Here is a 13,295-nt window from a genome sequence, read left to right on the forward strand (position 1 = left end):
ACAGATAGTGATGCATTAATAATTCGTTTAAGTCTGAACTGAATGAATTTATTCATTCATTTTGAACGAACTGTTCAAAAGATCCGATTCGCGGAACACCATACTTGCCCCGACAAAGTGCGCACGCGCATGTCAAATTTATGTCCAGTTTGTCGCAGTGAATTGTGGGATAGAAATTCACAGACATGGCGTCCCGTGCGCTTGCATCCTGTGTGCGCTCCGTCGCTCGCACCTCTGCAAGGTTAAGTCATGGGAATGTGCTCACAAGATCCGCCTGCGCGCCCTTCGTCTCAATCCAGCGACCGCTGTCTGTCATTTCATGCAGCCAGCGGACGAGGTGGACTGAACTAGTCCGGGTGAGTTTACTGCAGATGGGGAATGTTTGTATGTGTGGCCTACTAGTGCTGGATTACTCAGTGACCTACCTGTGTCTTTCCGACAAATCTATTCGTGCATGACAGTTTGGAGACAAACAAAGTAAAAGTAGTGTGCATTCACAACATACATCATCTACATCAGTTACTAATGTTTTTTCAGTTATGACTTGCAAGACTGTTAATAGCTGATCAACGCCCAAAGTTTATACATACTATGACTCTTGTCTTTACAGCAACTGCTTCTGCCAGTCTCCTTGCATCTTTTACTCTAGTTATTATGTAGTTCACGCAAAAGTGAACATTTTGTCGTCAACAAAATATGTTTGGCAGAATGACAGCCGCTTAATTTGATTGTATACAATTATTTCTCTAAGAGATTATTCAAAATGACAAACGTGTTTTTTTTCTGTAACACCAAGGTGGTCACCATTTGTGTTCTACTGGTCTTTCTTTTAATAACCCTGGCATTGTGTTTAATATTGTTGACTCTGTGGTGAATTGTGTGTTCCATGTGTAAGTCATTTTGAACAAAGCATCTGGTAAGTGAATAAATGTAAATATTTGAATGTCTTTAGATTTCAGGCCCATCTGCTCATCTGTGTCGGCATTATGGGGATCTTCCACCCCTCACTTTAGAGAACATCCAAGAGCGTGTCATGTACGTCCTTAAACTGTACGACAAGATCAATCCAGAGAAGGTGAGCGATACCACAGACTTATTGTACTGTAACATTAAAGCCTGGTTTCACAGACATGGCTTAGACTAAGCCAGGATTAGGCCATAGATCAATTAGAACATTTAAGTCATTTTTATAAACATGCTTAGAAAAAAACATTACTGGTGTGCATTTTGAGACAGAACAAAGGCACTGATTTATTTTAAGATCAATCAGTGCAATTTTATTTCAGTTGAAACTGCTCAGACTTAGATTTTAGTCTAGGACTAGGCTTAAGCCTTGTCTGTGAAACCGAGGGTACATGTATAAGATAATCTCCATCTAAATTCTAAGGACAATGGTATGCAATTTCTGTGTTAACTGGAAACTACATACCTACCTTCTGTATTTCAGTGCATTTCATTTGCTGTAACACTTTACAAAATGTTCCCATTAGTTAATTCATTAACTAACAATGAGCATTACATGTGGTACAATGTTTTTTTTGTTAAAGGGTTAGTTCACCCAAAAAATGAAAATTGTGTCATTAATTACTCACCCTCACGTCTTTTCAAACCAGTAAGACCTAAATTAAGATATTTTGATGAAATATGAGAGCTTTCCGACCCTGCATAGATGGGAACATAACTGACACGTTTAAGGCCCAGAAAGATGTGTTGAAGACTGACACGGAAGAGAAGAAAATGTTGAATAAAGTCGATATTTTTGTTTCCTGTGTGCACAAAAAGTGTTCTTGTAGCTTCATAACATTGAACCACTGATATCACATGGACTATTTTTAAGATGTCCTTACTACCTTTCTGAGTCAAAAAGCTTTTGGATATCATCCGAAATATCTTAATTTGTGTTCTGAAGATGAACGAAAGTCTTACGGGTTTGAAACAACATGAGGGTGAGTAATTAATGACACAATTTTCATTTATGGGTGAACAATTCCTTTAACGTTAATAAAAATACAACTGTTTATGTTAGCTCAGGTTGTTTTTTTTATTATTATACATATTCCTAGCATCATTTTCTGACTTTTTTTCTTCCTCAAGCTGCAAACATCGACTCATTTCATGAAAGATCTGGGGCTGGATAGCTTGGACCAGGTGGAGATTATAATGGCTATGGAAGATGAGTTTGGTCAGTATGGGTTTGTTGCCATACCATTAAAAACTGTGATATACCTTCTAAACATTTAATTTGAATTGTGGTACTCAAAGATATTGTTCCATCCGCAGGATTTGAGATCCCAGATGCAGAGGCCGAGAAGCTTATGACTCCGGCGGAGATCGTGCAGTACATCGCAGATAAAAAAGATGTGTATGAATAGAAGCAAGTCAAATGGTATGTACATCCTGGCTTTTGGGCTAATGCTTAGATTGTAGGTAACCATTGCTTGCTTAATAATTTGTGACCCTGGGCCACAAAACCAGTCATAAGGGTCAATTTAAAAAAAAAAGAGATTAATACATCAATATTTGGCTAAGATGCAACTATTTGAAAATCAAAATAAAAAAAGTAAATATTGAGAAAATATTGGAAAGTTGTCCAAATTAAGTTCTCTGCAGTGCGTATTGCTAATCAAAAATTAAGTATTGATATATTTACGGTAGGAAACTTACTAAGTATCTTCATGGAACATGATCTTTACTTAATATCCTAATGATTTTTGACCCATACAATGGATTGTTGGCTATTGCTACAAATATACCCGTGCTACTTAAGACTGGTTTTGTGGTCCAGGGTCACATTTTATCTTAAGTCTCACATTTCCTTTTTTCCCTCCACAGGTACGGATGATTGACTCCGTATTAAACAATATGGATGTGGATCAGCTACGTCCACACAGTGTCCAGTTTCTGTCATACCATTTTCTTCCGTCTCTTGCTTATGGAGTCAACTGCCTTGTCTTGTACTGTTGTATTTAATGAAAATGTCACTATAAACTCGTGGGAACTTGAGCTGAAAATAAAGCGAAGGCTAAATTGTAGTTCTTTGGTTTGTCATGCCCCAAGCAAAGCCTCATTGTGATCCCTCTAGCGGATGGGCAGTGTAACTGCAACTTAAATTCAAGGTCAGTGCCACTTTGCCAATGTCAGTGCAAGAACTTAACGCTGCTGTGCAATAATTCATCAAAATACTGCATCCACTCACCAGTTTAAAATACATCATTTCAACACCTCTTCAGCAGCCTGACAGATTTCCAGATTTCCCACAATTTCCAAGACTGTTTTGTGTGCTTATGCTCACTAGATAAAGGTTGTACAAATTCAGGCTGATACACTAAAGAATAATTTAGACTGATTTATGAACCAGTTAAGTATATTTTCATGGCATAATTAAAAAAAGTGACTTTTTTTCAGACTTTGGTTTTTTCATGACAAATAAGCACTCAAACCCATTTAAAAAGTTTTTTTTTTTTGTTGTTTGAAAATTCATTTGATGCTGCTAGAGGCACAGAAATGACTGCAGCTTTAAAGGTGTGTTTAGGTCATTTCATATTTCACTGGTCATAGATTATATAATGGCACCAGCATGAGTCAGCTCACAAGTTTGTTTATGACATAAAAATACCATTTTGCAAGCATATGTCACCCATGATTTATTCTGCAGTGACACAGTGACCAATAATAGGATTACTGAGCTAAAGCAATTTCAAAATGATGGCCTACATTCATGTAGAATAAAACCACTGTATGACTGGAGTCTTTGTCATGTAAACATTTTAAACCTCTTAAAAGCACTGTTAAGGGGAGACTGTGAAAGACTAGTGGAAAGAATCCACCTAAAAGACACTAAGTGTTTCTTTCATAGCACTTTATTTGTGTCAACAGATTTCAAGTACAGTACATAGTTTTATTATTTCTTTTTTTTTTCTCCTACACTGAGCCATAAATCTCCACTTCAGTGGCACTTACACCAAACTTTACATTTGTATTCCTGTTTATATCCTTAAGGTTTTTACAGAGGGATTTGTTCATATACAATTAGCTTGATCTTATACGACATTTTACTTCCCCAAAAAGGGTAAAAAAAATACATGGTTTTCTGTCTGTTCAAAGTTTTTTTTTTCTGAATTGAGTAACAAAATGAGATACCCAAAATCCCCTCTGTAAAAAGATTTGACTTTAATGTGTCAAAAAATTAAACAAGAATTTCAAAACTGACTTAATCCAGGGTTTAGATTTTAGAAAAAAAAGAAAAAAAGCAAGCTAGTGTTAGAGACCTAAAAATAAATAGAACAAAAGGAACAGAAGCAGAAGGTTTTTTTCTTTTTTTTAAAGAAAACAAGCAGTAAGTAAATTAATAGAGATAGAATACAACAAGAACAGAGTTAGTTTTTTTTTTTAAAGAAAACAAGCAGTAAGTAAGTCTAAAAGGGCAAGATTTTTTCTCTCTTTTTTTTTTGAGGGCCAAATAAAGATGGAAGAGATGTGTTTTTAGCCGATTCTTGAAGATGGCTAAGGACTCAGCTGTTCAGAATTAATCTTGCAGACGCATTCTGGTCATTCCACCAGAAGGGTACATTTAGTGTAAAAGTGATTTTGTTGCTCTTTGGGATGGCACAATAATGCGCCGTTTACTTGCAGAACACAAGCTTTTAGAGGGCACATAGGTCTGAAATAATGAATTTAGGTAAAGGGGAGCAGAGCCAGTGGTGGTTTTGTAGGCAAACATAAATGCCTTGAATTTTATGCGAGCAGCTATATGATAGCCAGTGCAAATTGATGAAGGGGTGTGACGTGCGTTCTTTTTGGCTCATTAAAAATTAATCTTGCAGCCGCATTCTGGATTAATTGTAAAAGTTTGATAGAACTGGGTGGAAGACCTGCCAAAAGAGCATTGCAATAGTCCAGCCTGGACAGAACAAGAGCTTGAACAATGAGTTTTAAAGCATATTCCGAAAGAAATGGCCTGATCTTCCTGATGTTGAATAATAGCAATGTGGTCTGAGAAAGTCATCTGATCATCAATTACAACTCCAGTATTATATTTCATTAAATAATGCCTCATTTGCAAGAGCTAACATTTTAGTAAACTTGTACTACAAAAATGTTTGAAATGATCTGGGTAAGATGATAACTTAGGTTTATTTTTTTTTTACCCTATTCACCTGCAGTGTCTTGCCTTAATGTTTTTTTTGTTGTGTAGAAATATTCCATATACCAACAAGCAAAACATTTATAGTTATCAAAATGAAATTGTCTTCAACGCTCCCATTTAAAGCATGAACAAACCTGAAAATGAAAACCGTCATTAATTACTCACCCTCATGTCGTTCCAAACCTGTAAGACCATCTTCTGAACACAAATTAGGGCCCAGAAAGGTAGCAAGGACATTAATAAAATAGTCCATGTGACATCAGAGGTTCAACCCTAATTATATGAAGCTACGACCTTAACTTTATTCAATTTCTTCTTCAGTGTCAGTCTTTGTTTATGAGAGCATCACAACGCAGTTTTGTGATGCTACTGATGCAGGAGCTGGCGTTCTGATGTAGAAAGACCATCTATCTTAGTTAATAGTCTGTATAAGTACAGCTGGGCAAAAAATTGCAAATCACCCTTTATCAATGTCTTTTCTACCTTTCTTGAACATATCAGTTGCGTTGCTGTCTGTGCATGGTCAAAGCTCTTGGACTTCATTAAAAATGTCAATTTGTGTTCTGAAGATGAACGAAGGTCTTACGGGTTTGAAACAACATGAGAGTGAGTAACTAATGATAGAATTTTCATTTTTGGGTCAACTAAACCTTTAATATTATTGCATATTAGTTGCGTGTACTCCATGTAAATGTTTTGTGATGAGGCCCTATGAGGCAACTATTCACCAGCTACGTATTTGCAGTTGCAATTGATAAAATGTGGTGAAATTAATGCAAAAAGTGTTTTCCAAATGCATAAAGAAGAAATGACATTACACACGATATCACTGTTAGGTTTTATTGCGGGTTGTACCCAAGTTATACAGCTTTTTGTATTCCGATATCAAGATCAGGACTTTACAAACAGTTATTATCAGTCTACAAGTACAGCCAACAAAAGACCTAAAAACTACTCTATTACTCCAACTACCTCGTTACATATGCACTTAAGGGTACTAAAATCGAAAAACCAAGCAACAAAGAGAAGGAAAACAAAAAAAAACAAAAGAAAAACAGCATTACAGGAAACATTCATCACTACACATTTGAGTATCTACCATGTATTACTAGACTAAACCTTGTGTCAATTGTTACCGATACAAATAAGGATTGTCCTTCAAAAAGTGCAGTTCCCCAAGTTAAAATTCTAAGATGACCCCAGGAAGACGCTGAAAAGAACTTCCTGCTCATTTAAGTTATCTTATTGATGTTTATTTCTAGTCATTTTTTAAACAGTCTACCAAAGCAGTGTGCATATAGGTTACATGTGAGCAAACTATTTTCCTCGACAGACCACTAGAAGAAATGTTGGAGTTGAGAATTTGCCGTTCCACAGGCCGTCCCGTGAGGAGCAGCGCCGTGGAAAAGGAAATGTTAATGCAACCCTCCATTTGCTACAACTGGCCAATTTTTCGTGTGTGTGAGACAAAGTGAAAGAAAATGTCAATCATGGCACATTACAAGGAATCGCGTTTTTTAAATCCGACCACGACGGCGGTCAGGATTTTCTTAAGCAAAGACACAGACATGGAAGCCTCACCCTACACTGCATAGACTCTCTTAGAATTTCCCCATGGTGGAAGTTTCGATTTAAACTCTCGTTCGTCCGTTTCTTGTGCTGGTTTTACTAAAGCTTTTCGGGTTTATAATGACATGACAGCGATACTCACAGTTTAAGTCAATTGCCTTAGCACATTGTTCAACAGTAGGAACCATTTAAAAGACAAGGGTATATTTGCTCACAGGATAAATCAGAAAACAATGACATTTTTCAGTACAAAAGTAGAATGTCAGGCCAAGTCACTTTGTCGTTTCCTCTACGCTCAACCTGGCTATAAAAACGGGGATTGTACATTGCTCATGAATATCCTCAAAACATCCATTTTGCAAGTGACATTTGAAGCATATACATTGTCCAGCTTTTACAAAAGCACAAATCCCTTTCCACCCCCTGCTTGATAATTTGGCATGACAGTGAATTATCAAAATGTCTCAGCATGACAGTTCTGTCTAACACCAAACAGCTGCACATACATAAAACAAAATTAAGAGGAAAAAACAGGGAGGGGGAACCAAAAAAGATAAACAAAAGCAAATTAAAAGTGGAAATCAACTGGGTGCCAATGGCTTTTCCCTACGCTTTCGAAAGTAAAAAGCCACAAAGAAGCACGTCTGAAGCACCCCCCCCATTCAGAACCATTGGTAAAGCTCAGCGCTACGAAACATGTAACCAAAGCACGAAAGATTGAGCGATCCACATCGAGGGAGTAAACAAAGTCACGGCATAAACGATCGGCGACACCTGTAGTTCTACGCCCCCTAAACACGAGGAGAATACTTGGGCTCCTGATGCGCAGGAATGGAGTGGACCACTCAAGCACGCAGGCACAATGTACACGAAGAATCAAAAGACAAACAAAAGGCAAAGTCCTCCGTCCGTGCCGTCCAGTCTCCAAAAAAGCTACACTCTGCCTCCAGAACACAAATACAGTACAAGCTTTTCTAGTTTATTATGTACACCAAGTGCAATTCCAAGAAAACAAGTCATTTACGGCTTTCGTTATGTAGTTTCTCTCCAATGTTTCACTTTAAGATAAGCCAGGTCTGGAATTAAGTAAACAAGTCCTTTGATTGAAGTATATTTGGTAAAGCGGTTACTTAAAATGGTTCAATACTGGCACGCAACCATAAAGTGAGGGTAATACTCAGGGTTTTGTACGATGAGTCATTAAATATGGATAAGTTAACACACCATGCAAGTTCTACTTCTCAAATAAAACAAAAATGGAGCAAACACAACAGCTTAAACAATTAAGGTCCATGGCTTAGCCTAATGCTGACATCTTTCTCTCCCTCTCGCTCTTGAAGCGTCTCCTAAATTGTGCACCTAAAATATAGTACAATAAAAGGTCAATAATCTACGCACATATTATTTCTAACTACCAGCAATAGATTACATTCACCTCTAATCCAGCCTTCCTTGGCCACAAGTACAGAGGCAAGCCATTTTCAATGACAAACCAGCTTTGAGGAAGGGGAGGGAAAGGGGGGGAAAAAAAACCCCGAAACAAAACAAATCTTAAATTAAAATAAAATGGTAATGAGCAGCCAAAACATTGATTTATTAATATTGTAAGGAACTTCAGATTTAACACAACCAAACTGTACACATTACAATCATTTTTCTATTTGTAAACAGTTAAAAGCCACTTGACTTGTTGCATCTTCGGACACAAATTGAATCAAGGCAATGAAATGTGGACGACTTTTGCACTGTTAAAATAACCAAACAAGATTTTCTTTAACACCAGCTCTGGCGATGAGGAAAATATATAGAGATATATGTATATAATATATCAAACAATGTATATGCAAATTACCGAAACATATAAAACATTACTTCAGACAAAGAAAAAGCGATTCTGTAGGCCGAGTCGTTGGCTACAGTATGCATAGTTACAGATTTCTGCTTTTTCTTCTGACGTTTTTGACAGTTACTTCGACAGTCACAAAGCGAAAAACATTGAGCCACTCAGTGGGAAAAAGGGAAGAAGGACTAGATAGTGATTCAGCAAACCATATCCACTCATTAATAAAAAGACAGCATATTCGAAAAGCAGTATGTAGAATGTCTCCAGCTTAAAGCAGTTATTTGGCAGAGAAAAACTTACAGAGCTATAAGTAGTTTCAGTGCTAAAAGTTGGATTTTCCTACAAGGAGTTTCTATGGGGGAAAACTGGCTATATTTCCTGAGAACCATGCTGGTTATTTAGCAGACAAGAGGAATAGATAAAATAACCAATGACATGGCCAAACACTGATCAGTATTCCCAGAGATAAAAAGCTTCGTCTTCATCCTCAAGATTTGTTTTTGTTTTTGTTTTTTTGTTGATTTTTTTTTTTGGTATTTTTTATTTGCTTTTATAATTTTTCTAAGATTTTGCTTTGATTTTTTAAATTCTTTATGCATTTTTTTTTCTTTTTCTTTTTTTTTTTACTCCATTTAAAATAAAAGGAAGAATGACCATACTTTCCCCCTCAAAAAGTTTTGTAAACAAGAGGGCACAATGTGATGCCTCCAAAACAAAATTGAAAGCCTATTTTGAAAGTGCTGTTCCCCCTGGCTTGCAGGTCGGGTTTGCAAGTCACAGCTGTGGCTACAGTTTTTTAGACTGCAGAGCTAAATTCTTTAGTTTTAAAACAAAATTGGTGCAATACTTATTTCTGTAATATCATCAAATAACCCTAAGTCAGCATCTATATCTTGATCTCGAACTCCACAATACCACAATAAGGTAGGCGTACATCAAGGCATAGTAGAGCGCACACTTTTAAGAACATCCTTGAGTAAACAACTACACTGGAACTGTCGGCTCCCTCCATATTGCAGATTATACTGAGAAAAACCACATTCAGTGCAAAGTTAAAAAAGCTCAAACTCCAACAATTGTCAGCAAACAAAATGCAAATAATAAAAACAAAACGAAAAGAATTGGAATTCAAATAAACATGATGAATAAACAGATGAGCTCATCCGAAGCTTTTTTCTGTATGAAGAGCACTACCTGGAAGTGTAAATACATCCTTTCACATTATAGAATTGGCCTGCATAATTCAAGTATTCAAACTGATATGTTTTGGGCTAAAACAAAGTGGACATATGTGCAGAAAAGAACGTAACTTGTTTCCACAGGGTGACCCCGCATTGTTTTTTTTTTCTTTTTGTAAGTGAAGAAAGTCTAACTAGTGCCATTTGATTTTTTTCATATATAATATATATATGGTCATATGATTATGATTAAGTATTTCCACATTGAGGTCACGGGTTTGTATGTTTGTTTTTTTGGTCATTTTTTTTTTTTTGTCGTTTTTAAGTCAGAAGGTGAAAGATGCACTACATGGACTCCCCACCTCCCATCAGGTGGTCAACAGGAAGGAAGGAGCTGATGGGGGAGGGACTGTTGATTCTCCCCCCCTCACCGCCACTGGGGCTGCCCCACAGGCTCGTGGAGTAATTGGGAACGCCCCAGAGAGACGAGCCATGCAGGTCTCCGCTGCCAGCTCCTGACAGCCCGCTGCCGTTCCAGTGATTTGGATCAGTGCGGTTCGGGAAGGGGTGAGAACCTTCGATGGATCCGATCCGGTTCTGAGAAGAGCCCAGCGTTTGCCAGCTGGGAGAGGCAGTCATTGACTGACCTTGTGCAAAGAAACGATTAATTTCCTCTTCACTAGCAAACTCTGCAAGAATAGTAGTGTTCCCTAAAACACACCTGAGGAGGAAAAGGAAGAGCAGAACCTGTATCAGTACGATGCCTCATTCTTTTTGTGAACAAAAGTTTTTGTGAACTTCAGCATGGAGTTCTGGAAATTTGGAAACAGCTTTCGATCGAAAGAGAGAGCACAGCCTGATAAATCATTCATTTGTGACCCTGGACCACAAAACCTCAAGTAGCCAAAAAATACACTGTATGGGGCAAAATGATGCCAAAAATCATTAGGATATTAAGTAAAGATCTTGCTCCATAAAGATATTTTGTACATTTTCTATCGTAAATATATCAAAACCTAATTTTTGATTGGTAATATGCATTGCTAAAAACTTCATTTGGACAACTTTAAAAGGTGATTTTACTAATATTTTGAGAGATCACCCTCAGATTCCAGATTTTCAAATAGCTGCATCTCTGCCAAATATGTATAAATCTCAAATTAAAAAAATTGACCTTTATGACTGGTTTTGTGGTCCAGGGTCACTTTTAACAAGCATTACGGGTCTTAAACGAATCATTTCAGATACAGAATGTTTTTTCCCCCCCATTACAAAAATCTATTAAAGTAATTGCTAAGAATACTAGTATATTAACAGAATGTTGGAGTTATTCCAAATAAATAACCCCCATATAAAAAATGTAAATATTTGATTTTTGCTAATAACTTGAGTGCATGATTAAGTTATATTGTGCATATCACGTTAATGTAGTGGTTCTCAAACAGGGAGCCAGGGGCCAGTAGAGGGCCTCAGCAAACTTCCAAAGAGCGAACAAACATATTTCTAGTTATGCCAAGCTTTAAAATTAGACAAAAACCTTGGCTTTAAAGGGATAGCTCACCCAAAAATTAAAAACTATTCCTCAAAAATAAAAACAAAATAACCTGCAAGATCTCTGTTCATCTTCAGAACACAAATTAAGATATTTCTGAATAAATCAGAGATTTCTGACCCTCCATGAACAGCAAAGCAACTACCACGTTCCAGATCCAGAAAGGTAGTAAGGACACTGTTAAAATTGTCCATGTGACATCAATGGTTCAACTGTAATTTTATAAAGCTTCAAGAACACTTTTTGTGTGCAAAGAAAACAAAAATAACTACTTTACTCAATTTCGATGCACATTCACAAGAGTATCCTAACGCATACATGTGGGTGCTGCTGATGCAGTAGCAGGTGTTCTGATGTAGAATCCGGATGTGCTGTGCTTTTTTTTTTTTTTTTTTTTACAAGCAGAAGACGCATGTATATGTTGGGGCATCCTTGTGAATTTCTGCTTTCTTTGCACACAAAAAGTATTCTTGTAGCTTCATGAAATCACAGTTGAACCACTGATGTCACATGGACTATTTTTCCTTACTACCTTTCTGGGTCTTGAACGTGCGAGTCGCATTGCTGTCTATGCAGGGTCAGAAAGCTCTCAGATTTCATTTTTTTTCAATTAAGTATCTTAATTTGAGTTCTGATAATGACGGTGAGTCATTATTGACAGAATTGTTATTTTTGGGTGAATTATCCCTCTGTTCCCTCACATTAAAAGTGGGGCCTTCAAATATTGTCAAAAATGTTGAGAACCACTGAATTGCATAAGTCGATTTCATAATAGAAAAAAAAGTTGTTTTAAAATGCACTGACAGTCATTTAATGTGATACACAAATGTATCAAACCTCAATATATTAATCATGTATCACAAGATGATAACATTAACTTGCAGTCTAAAACAGTACTTACTGAAAATTCTAATTACTATAATTAAAACCATTTAGTGCTTATGATAAATCTAGTTATTCCAGAAATGATCAAGTTATTAATAGCTGACTTAAATACACTAATATCCTTATAAACGGCTTAGTAATTATTAGCTTTAGTAGTAACATTTATCTTTACCCACATGAGGGGGTGGGAAAAAAAAAAAGATGGACTTACATGTGCAGTGACTTCTGGGCTTTTGCCGCCTCCTCCTTAGAGCTGTAGCAGACGACAGCATTGCCATGGGGAAGGTTCAGATGGAATGTGATCAGTGGACCGTGCTGCATGCACAGAGTTCGCAAGGTGGAGCCATCAATCTGTAAAACATGGACATGACTTCTTACCCAAGAGTTGACTCTGCTGTGGCTTTATATATAAAACAATCCCTAGGTTTCTACACAAAGTATTTGCTTTAATAACAACCATTAATTACAAAAACGTTATTAAGAGTTGGCCACAGAGAATTACAAACCTGATCATGGTGAAATTTTATTTACATGAGCAGGGGACTACACTGACATCAAACTGGTAATTAAATTCAACAAGATGCAACCCACTGCCCAAAATGCAGCTTATAGACTTAGGCAAAAGTATTTGTGTGCCTGATACATTAAAGGATAGTTCACCCAACAATTAAAATTGTTAATACTCCCTTTATTCAAATTTCATAGTTATCTTAATTTGTGTTCTAAGGAGGTATTCCTTAGAACACAAATTAAGATAATTATGAAATTTGAGCTTTCTGACCATCCATAGACAGCAATGCAACTGACATGTTCAAGGCCAAGAAAGGTAGTAAGGAGATTGTTAAAATAGTCCATGTGACATCAGTGGTTCAACCGTAACGTTATAAAGCTACAAGAATAATTTTTGTACGCAAAGAACCAAAAATAATGTCTTAATTCAACAATTTCTTCTCTTCAGTGTCAGTCTTTGATGCACATTCAGTTGCGTTGCTGTCTATGCAAGGTCAGAAAACGCTCATATCATCAGATATATCTTAATTTGTGTTCTGAACATGAACGAAAGCCTTACGGGTTTAGAAGGACATGAGGGTGAGTAATTAACAACAGAATTTTAATTTTTGG

At 36.8% G+C, this 13,295-nt stretch overlaps 2 protein-coding genes across 3 annotated transcripts in view; one reads left to right on the forward strand and one right to left on the reverse strand.

Annotated features, from left to right (window-relative positions):
- The first annotated feature begins 176 nt into the window (after positions 1-176).
- ndufab1b (NADH:ubiquinone oxidoreductase subunit AB1b) lies at positions 177-3,032 on the forward strand. The gene is made up of 5 exons (XM_073834598.1): positions 177-356; positions 953-1,075; positions 2,095-2,182; positions 2,281-2,386; positions 2,833-3,032. Exons 1-4 carry the CDS (start codon positions 186-188, stop codon positions 2,370-2,372), a joined length of 474 nt encoding a protein of 157 aa, XP_073690699.1. The 5' UTR covers positions 177-185; the 3' UTR covers positions 2,373-2,386; positions 2,833-3,032.
- A 2,940-nt stretch (positions 3,033-5,972) lies between these two features.
- Positions 5,973-13,295, reverse strand: part of LOC141334426 (trinucleotide repeat-containing gene 6A protein-like) — a 39,488-nt gene continuing 32,165 nt past the window's right edge. For both annotated transcript variants that reach the window (XM_073839503.1, XM_073839495.1), the window contains exons 22-23: positions 12,385-12,524; positions 5,973-10,457 (exon numbers count right to left, since the gene is read on the reverse strand). In XM_073839503.1, coding sequence (XP_073695604.1) covers positions 10,082-10,457; positions 12,385-12,524 — 516 coding nt within the window. In that variant the 3' untranslated portion in view covers positions 5,973-10,081. The remainder of the gene's footprint in view (positions 10,458-12,384; positions 12,525-13,295) is intronic.

This window comes from Garra rufa, chromosome 1 (genome assembly GCF_049309525.1).
Source record: "Garra rufa chromosome 1, GarRuf1.0, whole genome shotgun sequence".
In the NCBI taxonomy this organism is placed as follows: Eukaryota; Metazoa; Chordata; class Actinopteri; order Cypriniformes; family Cyprinidae; genus Garra; species Garra rufa.

Bases quoted from the DNA above. Each gene is read 5' to 3' on its own strand.
- ndufab1b (XM_073834598.1), top strand. From the start codon at position 186: ATGGCGTCCCGTGCGCTTGCATCCTGTGTGCGCTCCGTCGCTCGCACC. The intron at 357-952 runs GTGAGTTTACTG...GAATGTCTTTAG, and splicing joins GGTGGACTGAACTAGTCCGG to ATTTCAGGCCCATCTGCTCA. The intron at 2,183-2,280 runs GTCAGTATGGGT...TTCCATCCGCAG, and splicing joins GGCTATGGAAGATGAGTTTG to GATTTGAGATCCCAGATGCA.